The sequence below is a fragment of the Diplotaxodon limnothrissa genome, linkage group LG9, assembly GCF_057381915.1.
Source record: "Diplotaxodon limnothrissa isolate DT_005_m linkage group LG9, D_limnothrissa_male_GT1.1, whole genome shotgun sequence".
NCBI lineage: Eukaryota > Metazoa > Chordata > Actinopteri > Cichliformes > Cichlidae > Diplotaxodon > Diplotaxodon limnothrissa.
In genome coordinates, this window is record NC_140604.1 from 28,212,257 (window position 1) to 28,221,531 (window position 9,275).

The 9,275-nt window shown below is 44.5% G+C and overlaps 1 protein-coding gene across 1 annotated transcript; it reads right to left on the minus strand.

Moving 5' to 3' along the window:
• Positions 1–3,096: 3,096 nt before the first annotated feature.
• arxa (aristaless related homeobox a) lies at positions 3,097–8,846 on the minus strand. Its single transcript, XM_085362450.1, has 5 exons — positions 8,498–8,846; positions 7,615–8,179; positions 6,145–6,190; positions 4,154–4,485; positions 3,097–3,464 (listed from the first exon to the last, which is right to left on the minus strand). Exons 1-5 carry the CDS (start codon positions 8,685–8,687, stop codon positions 3,197–3,199), a joined length of 1,401 nt encoding a protein of 466 aa, XP_085218576.1. The 5' UTR covers positions 8,688–8,846; the 3' UTR covers positions 3,097–3,196.
• Positions 8,847–9,275: the final 429 nt, after the last annotated feature.

Genomic DNA, 9,275 nt, shown 5'->3' on the forward strand with positions numbered 1-9,275 from the left:
ATGGTCATTCATGCAATAAGGAGCCTCCTGGCCTAATCCCAAGTGCAGGCGCTGTCTTGAATGGAAGGGCACACATCCAACAAGTGTGACTTTATAAATCCAGAGCCATTGGCCTTCGACAGCATTTCAATTTTCTCGCCTTTTTGCGCTGCAAAGAAAGTTTAAGCCTCGCTCCCAGCGGGTCACCCGCCTCCTGGCATTCCCCAGATATTAGGGACAAATTGGTTTGCCATTCATTAGTTATATTCACAATAAGATTAAAACTTCCCGGACAATCTCATCAAAACCCTATACAGGAAAAAAACACACACGCTCCACCGAGCTTGAGCAAAAGAATGGGGGAAATTTTAAAAAACATGGAGCTCTCACACATCGTGGATGGTGGTTTGGGCACATAGGAGAAAATTGGTTTTTATCTCTTTTTTTTCGGCATTATGCTCCAAGGGGCGGCTGGATGACTTTGTCAGAAGCTGCATTGGGATAAATTCAGATACATCTTTCCATCAGTCTACTGCCGGATCTAATTCCTGCATGTTTGGAGTAAAATGGCTGATTAACAGGTATAAGATCATAAAGCAAAGAGCACTGAAGGGACAAGAACAGGTTTTCTTCTTCTTCCATAGATGCACACAATAAAAACATGGGCTACATTAATCCGCAGGGTAATTTCACGCGATTTGGTCGGGCACCGAGGAGAGTAACCATTGATTGCTGTAATAGTCCTGCATCAGTATAGCGAGATCCAATGGAGAGAGAGAGAGAGGAGGGGAAGAGGGGGGGATTGAGGGGAATTAACTCTACGAGGTTGTGTGTGTGAAAGCAGTTTGATGAAGTGGTTTGTTACTTCATTAATGACAAAGGGGACTCGCTTCCATCGAGACGGCATTACAGATGTTAAGACCAATTTAGCGCCTTTAAAGGGTTTTAAAGGAAGTTTTGTGACGGGCCCCCCAAGATAAAGTGGGCGATCTAATTGAAAACCCCTCTCCTTTGTCGCGCGTTTCACATGTTGGGGATTAAGCTCATGAATATATGGTCAGTATTTTGTCAACTCCACTGAAGAGGATAGACGCACGCAGCGCACCGGATTAAACACCTCGTGGATTTTGGCTTTCTGCAGGTGGAGCTGCATCTCGATAGATTCCTCTTCTTTGTTTCAGCTGGCCTGCAGGCATGAGTGAACACCAGGCAACCTGTGAGTGAAGCTGGCTGGATATTTATTTTACATTCCAGCATTGCTCTCTAATGGCACCGGTGGCATACATTTAAAATAAATAAATAAATAAATATTCAATTTAAGACAGAAAGCGTATTTTTTTTCCATAACACTTTTTATTAATAGTTCTATAATATTCTATTTCGCATTATTTAATTTTCCTGGTTTTAGGCCTATGTGAGTCCTAAAGGAATCTGAAATAATAAACGATAACAAATTTTACCAATGTAATTTATTCAAATTAGTTATATTAAACCAGGAAACGTACAATCACTTAATAATTATAAGAAAAACAAAAACAAAAAGCGTCCTTCACTCATTTCCTTAAGGGGGGTAGGGAGGGTGACATAAATAATTATCTAAAAACCTAATAATTGATAATCACGGGTGGAATTCTACACAGGGCGACATTCATTACACACTACACCGAGTGCAAAGGATCAAAACACGGTCTCTTGAAATATACACGACCTTGTTTTGACTTTTTTTTTTTTAACTCCCCCCCCCCCCCCTTTTTTTTTTATTTTTTATTTTTTAAACGCAGTATGTACAGTTTTCTCTCACACAGTCAGGTCATTAAAGAAACACCAGATCTCTACGCTGCTCGCGTGCCCTGCAGTCACACTCAGCGGAAATGCCACCGCTGCGATAATCAGACAGGGAGGAGAAAAATTGCAGTAAATTTACAGAAATCTCGTGCTGACGTGGACTCAAACCACCTTAAACCACACTGAACTGATACAGGGATTTAAAAAATATAGGCCTATATATATTTATATATATATATATACGTATATATGACGGCTGAGTGTGACGGTCGGGTAGGCGAGCAGTGGAGAGGAGTCAGGCTTGTAGAAGAGAAGGCTATGGAAGGTCTATGGACAGTTTTCCTTTGGTTCAGGGTGGACCTCCTCCAACACGCCTTTGTCATAGATGCAGACCTGCTCAGCCCACATCAGTGCATACAGATTAAGCAGTGTTAATGTCGAGCACTCGCCGTTGTCCACATTTGAAGTAGCACAAGATTTCTTTCTAGAAGTCTGGGTTCCCCTGCGGTTCTTCAGCTCTCACAGCGCGCGCGTGCGTGTGTGTGTGTGCGTGTGTGTGTGTGTGTGTGTGTGTGGAAGATGACAGACTCTTAAGTAAAAACAGCCTGAAGATGGTCGGTTAAAAAAAAGAAAAAGGTGTTTTTAAAATAATTGAATGCAGAGAAAGAATTAGAAAAATGCACAGAAACTGTGGATTAAAAACGGCCTTTTGGTGTCACCCACATTTATTAAAAACAATTAGGTTAAAATGGATTACAATAAGTGGACACAGTTTTAATCTAGTTAAATTGTATTTAATATTTAAATAACGTAAAGGCCTTTGGAATGTCGCAAAAGTGAAGTAGAAATACTCAAAATATTTGTACTTAAGTACATTATTTTAGTAAATATACTTCCACCTTCCTCCAATGGTGATTTATTTATTTTATTTATTAATTTAATTGTATTTTTTTTTATCTATTTGGTAGTTAGACTGTGTAAGTCACGTTCATGTATACTATAAAAGAATCAAGAAATATTTAAAAGTCTTCTGTTAGACTGTGTCTTAAAATAACCAAATGTGGAAACATTTAAAAAAGTTAAATATGTAATTTAGTGGACTGTCTGTCAGGGAAGTGTGTGTATGGAGTGTAAAGCAATGTAATAATAACTGCAATTACCACACACACACACACACACACACACACACACACACACACACCTTTATAAAACCAGTGCTCCTTTAAATTTGGTCGTGCTATTTTTGGGGGTGGGGAAACATGAGGTAACAGGGATGGCTAAACATGGAGGGGGGGGGGGGGGGGGGGGGGGCAAACAGGACTTCAGCTTCCAGAGGTACAAATGGGGTATTTGGAGAAGTTTTGGGTGGGTGGGGTGTCGTGGGATGGGACATAAGCCCAGGATGGGGAGGTCTAGAGCTGGTGTTGAGTGTTCAGCACACCTCCTTCCCTGTGGCTCCGGTGGGCAGGATGTTTAGCTGGGTGAGCTGAGCTGAGTGTTCCTTGGCCTTGAGGCGCAGCGCGGCGATACTCGAGGCTCTGCGGTCCGCTGCGGCTGAAGAAGTAGTAGTGGAGGAAGATGAGGAAGGGTCAGGGAGGACGGGCCCCGTGTGGGAGGGGTTCTCTACAGGAGGTGCGGGCTGACGGAGGAGAGCTGCAGCGGTGGAAGCACTGGTCAGAGGACCCATACTGGAGAAGAGCCTGAAAGAAGAACAAAATGCAGAAATCTATATATATTATTTGAAATTAAAACCATATTCAAGTTTAATTTATGCATTTCACTCTCTTTGCTTCCTACATCAGAGTGCAGGATGACCCAAAATCCTGTCAGTGTGATGGCGTACGAAGAGGAACAGTATTGCCTGCTCATTAGAATTCTCAAACCTCCTCCTTGGAAAGATTTATGTCATGTATTCCATGCTGACTTCTTTTATATTAAAGCTAAATAGAAAGCATAATGGTGTATAATGGAGAAGGTAACTGTGGCATATGGAGAGTATCGTGTCACCCCTCCTCACAGCTTGTCTTGCACAATCACACGTTCTGTTAATTTATTAAGGTGTTTGACAGAGTGATTACATGCCACTGTGAATGGTTAACAGTATAACATATTTGTAATCAGACACTGAGATAAACAGTGAGGGAGTGTGACTGAGGATTAGTGTAAACATCACCCATTAGAGTTGCTGGCAGTTTATTTTAAGCTCTAATGCTGCTCTGCATTTTCTGTCTGTGTCTGCCTCTAAAATTGTTGTCATTTACTGTAAAACACAGGAATAAACATGAAGGTCAATTTTTTATTGGAGGAACAAAGTCCAACGGGAGATGCGTTGTCCAAAGAATTATCATTCATTAGATCCAAGGGAAGTCTGTCAATCGGTGCAGCTTACCTGCCAAAAGTGGGTCCAATAAAGGCAGGGTGGCGAAACATGGCAGCCGTGCCCAGGAAGGTGCCCAGGCCGAGTGGGGCAGCCAAGGGTGGGCCAGAGCCGTTGTGAGGTGGTGGAGCCAAGCCCGGGAAGGCTGCAGCTGCAGCTGCTGCAGCCGTCCATGCAGACTCCAGAGCTGGATGTGGGTGAGGAGGGAAGGGTCCTCCCTCTAGGTAGTGGCTGAGAGGATGGCCCGCTGCAAGAGGGCCTGGAAATGGCAGGCCTGACGGGTGGCCCTGCACCCCGGCCTTCTCGCGTTTCCTCCACTTGGCCCTTCGGTTTTGAAACCACACCTGAGGGCAGAAAAAGATGAGAAACACATTAGTATTAGGAGCAAGATGGCAGATACAACACAAAAAGATATTACTTTTACACTAATAAGTGATAAAGGAGAAAAGAAAGAGCAAATTTCCTACATAGAGGCAAAAGAGGCGTCTGCTCAAAGCTAGTTGTAACCCAGGTTAAAATTAGATCTATAACTCTCTATCCTGCTTACTTCACAGCAATGTCGCACTCTAATTAACATAATCTCTATTGAATGTTGTGTCAGTGTAGTCTAATAGTTGTCTAGTTCAGGTGGTGGCCAACAGGCGGAAAGTCACCGGTAATTACATGCAAGGTAAACCCCGCCGCTCACGGTCCCTTAAATCTACTTTCTGTCTAATTAAACCCTCCTCCCTGTAGACGGGCTTCGGGTGGGGAGAGATAATTAAGAGCGGTGTTAACAAAAGATCCAGAAAATTACCGCTGAACTGGCTCCAATAACAATTAATGCGCTTTAAATTAAATTCTTAAGAGACGTCGAACGAGTGACTTCCATCCAAGAGACTATTTAACTTTCCCACGCATCCACTGTTGCCCAGTTTGCACTGCAGAAGCACGGGACTCTCACAATGAGCAAAATGTCAACATGTGGAAAGTGACTGAACAGAGCAGGGGCTTGAGCGACAGGCACTGTGCGCGTGCACACACACACACACACACACACACACACACACACACACAATTCCCAGAGGGCTGTTTAGCATTACACAGCCCCTCGGGAATTTATGAGTTTTTATCACCTCCTGATGGCGCCCGTTAAGTGATTTGTTCACCTACGGCCCCTAAAGAGACATCTGTTGTTTTACCTTCGGCCATAACATCTCGGAGCTTCCACCGTGTTTGAACTGTCTCTCTGGTTATGAGCCCGGGCTTTCGACATGCAAGCCACGCTTTCAGTGCAAAGCGAAGGAGAGAGGGAGGGAGAGAGGAGGGGGGGCATGGACGGATGGATGGATGGAGAGAGAGTGGGATTGGGGGTTGTTGGTGGTGGAGGGGTGAGGGGGAGCAAACACCTTTAATGGTCTCTCATTCGCTCCCAAGTGCAGAGCATCGGATCAATGCAGGTCTATTGCAATCACATAATGGGAAATCAAATAGCATTATCCCTCCCCTCTTTCTCTCCCTCCCCTCCCTCCACCTCCTCTCTCTTTCATTCTTTTTTTTTTGCACACGCACACACACACCTCGGCCTCGCCCCCTATCTGTGCCCTCTGATGGGAATTCAAACACCATCTCATCCCGGGAATACAGACAGTGTTTGCTCCTGCACTAAGTATGCTTTTTATGAATCGCCGGCCTCGGCTTAATAGCCACTAAAACGTCCCCCGTTTGCGTGTAATAACATTCAATAACAGGAAGGACCTTCCCCGCGCAGCGACTGGGGCCATTTAACACATTTTACTGTAATAAATTATTGCCTCAAATTGGCCCGTAATCGTTGATCCTCAATCAGTGACGCATATCACCGGTTATTATCCAGCGCTGCATATCGGAGACATTTTATAGAGGACAGATAAAACATTAGAGGATGCTGCTTTTCCTTTTCTCCCCTCCACCCCCTCCCTTATATTTGATTTACAAGTCAAGCTTCTCTTTTTTTCAGATAAAAGAAACACGGAGCCACTTACTTGAACGCGGGCTTCGGTGAGATCCAGGCGCATTGCGAGCTCTTCTCTAAAAAAAATGAAATAAAAAGAATAACAAAGACAGAAAGAGGAAGGGAGAAAAAGCAGAGAGACAGTAAGAAAAGATTCAAGGTTACAGGCCACCATTTGGAAGCAACGCAGAATTGCTGTTTTGTCCCCTCCTGTTGTTCACTGTCAACAATAGACGACCAAAAATAGGCTGGATTTTTCCCCCTCTCTTCCCCGACATGAACTGCAGAAAGACGCCATAGCCATATTCGATTTTCCCTGTCACGGATGGAAAGAAATAGGCCTAGTGATTGTTAGATTTTCCTTAGCCAAGGCCTGTCACCGTAACAACATAATGGTTGAAATAATGACATCTAAACTAGCCTGCCACAAAGCAATTGACGCTCCCTTCAGCTATACACAAGATGAGCTCGCGGTTCAAATTAGACCCACGAGTCGCCTTAAAGTAGATCGACTGAAAAATAAAATAAAAAATATATATGAATAATCCCCAATAGGAAAATTGGAAAAATTAATTTTGCGTGATGTTTCAGAAGAAAAGTCAGAAGTGTCAATTTAACAGAAAATGAATGAGATTGATTATTATTATTTGGTTATTTTATTTGGTTTTGGTTCAAACTACTAAAAAAAAAATAAAAATAAAAATCCTGGATAACATAATTTTAACAAAATGTATAAAATATCAGCTTGTAAAGCTCTGGATTTCTTTCAGTGTGTGTGTGTGTGTGTATGTGTAGGAACAACGCGTTTGTACACCTGCCCTTGGGCTTGAGGTTAGGCCCTGACTTTGAGCTCGCAGTATCATGTCCAGCAGGTAACCTGAGCTGCTCCACTTAATTATTCCTCCACGCAGGAACACCGCTGCCATATGTAGAAGCAGGCACTGGGTTTCTTTCCTTTTTTTAATAAGGGGGGGGGGGGGGGGGGGGGGTCTCCCCGTTAGCACTTACAGGCCCATTGTGCTCAGTTATTTAAAGCACGGATTTAGTGTGGGGCATTTTATGAGCTGTGATCGGCGCAGTGTCCTGTTACACACGCGTGGAATTACTGGGACTGTTTCTGAAAAATTTTTATGGGCTAGGGGAAGTGTTTATTTAAAAATAAATGCAATTAATTATCGCCTTCAGTTATGGAAGTATGAAGGAACATATGGCTCGTTTAAGGTTTAAGCGTGTTCATTTAACTCTTAGCTATAATAATAATAATAATAATAATAATAATAATAATAATGTAGGGCAACGCAGTTATATATATGTTTTACATGGAAATTAAAATTCAATTTAATAGGCCTACAATCGTCCCTTTTAAATTCGTTAAGGAGTGATGCAGAATAACTGAAAATAAACTGTATTTAATCAAGTTAAAATTTTACAATAAAAAAAACAACATTTTTTCCAAACACTTCCTGTTTTGTTTTGTTTTTTCTTTTCTCTTTTCTCTCACCTGGTGAAGACATCGGGGTAGTGAGTCTTCTGGAAAGCTCTCTCCAGCTCCTCCAGCTGGTAACTGGTGAAGGTAGTCCTGTATCTTCTCTGCTTCCGTTTCAGCATCCCTTCCTCCGAGTCACTGCCCGCCGACAGACACACGCTGTCTTCCCCGTCCCTCACGTCCCCATCCCCGGCGTTCAAACTCTCCCTCTCCTCGTCCTTCGGGGATAGCGCCACCGCGTCCCCGCAGCCCTCTTCTTCCTTCCCTGCGTCCTCCTCGAACTTCAGCGGACCGAGCTCCACCAGTCCCATGCTGCCGTCCTCCGAGGCCTCTCCGGGGCTCTGGTCACCCTCTCCCCGGCTCAGCGACGCGTTCTCTCGGTAGGACTTGCTACGGCTGATGCTCACCTGTGGCGCCTGGCTGATTTTGAGGCTTTCGCTAGCTTGCTCCAGCAGGAGCCTTTCCCTCTCCAGCTTCTCTGCGTGCTCATGGAGATACTTCCCCCCAGGTCCGTACAGCCGGCGGAGCTTTGGAGGCAGGTGCATGTCAGCGCTGAGAGAGATTGGCTCTTTAGTTGGCCCTGAGAGAGAAGCGTGAGAAGGATGTCAAAAATAATGAACAGGCACTTCAATTTTCTTCAAAGCTAAAATAAAATGTAATATTTTCACCGGCCTTTAAAATGACCTGCTTAGTCGTGGAAACACTTTAATTAATCAAAGCGAGATTCTTGGGGCTATAATGGGCTCACCTACAAGCTTCATTAGAGCAACTCCTGCAGAAGCGTTACTCACATACTTTAGGGCTAAATTAGTTTGCTTTGTTACCAATTCACCCCTCCTTACAAAACTGCCAACCGATGTAAACTATCATTCCAATTTTCCCTTTAAAATAAACTCACCGTCGGCGGTCCTGTCGAGCTCCACTCTGCCGGGCAGACCCGTCAAACTTTGAGCCCCTATCAGTCTGACCTTACAGGGACTCCTGCGGCCCAGAATGCTGTCTATGCAGTAAGAGGAGAGCAGTGTCGGGGATTTACTGCTCTTCCTCTCGCCCCGGTCGTGGATATCTTCCTCAAACTGACCGCTCATGTCGACGCTTCGGTTTGTCTTTCGGTAACGCCTGTCAGTCTCCCTCTCTCTACCTCTCTGCCCTTCCTCTCTCTCGGGGTCTTCTTCTTCTTTTTTTCTTCGGCTCCTCTCAGGCCGGCTCGTATGTTTACCGGGACCGCTCACTCCTCCCTCCTTCTCCTTCTCCTCTCTCCCCTCTGTCACTCCTGTGTCACACTCTCAGCTAATGACAGACAGCGGTTTGGCTGCCTCGCGTTGTGCTCCGGGTCTGCCAGGCGTTTCTCCGCTCCGCGCGCTCGCTCAGCATAGGCTACGTGTGGGCTGTTGCTGCGCTCTTGATTGGCTGGTGTGTGTATGTGGGGAGAGAGACAGCGCGCAGCTGCTTTATATATTTTACATTAAAGTTAATTTGAGGGAGAGGCGACAAAACCCGACATGGATTTCGCATTCCTCCGCGGAACGGACTCAAGCGGATGGAGCAGCAAAATCCAAAGAAACTAAAAAAAACAACAAAAAAATAACGACTTCTCCAGCTCGTTGGTGTAAAATGTCTCTAACACCTTTACTTACTCTAATTTATTAGCGATATAGCCTCATAAAGCAATGGGG

Coding starts and splice junctions, on each gene's coding strand:
- arxa (XM_085362450.1), bottom strand. CDS start 8,687: ATGAGCGGTCAGTTTGAGGAAGATATCCACGACCGGGGCGAGAGGAAG. Junction 4,486..6,144: donor TCACCGAAGCCCGCGTTCAA/GTAAGTGGCTCC, acceptor TTCTGCCCTCAG/GTGTGGTTTCAAAACCGAAG. Junction 3,465..4,153: donor ATTGGACCCACTTTTGGCAG/GTAAGCTGCACC, acceptor TTCTTCTTTCAG/GCTCTTCTCCAGTATGGGTC.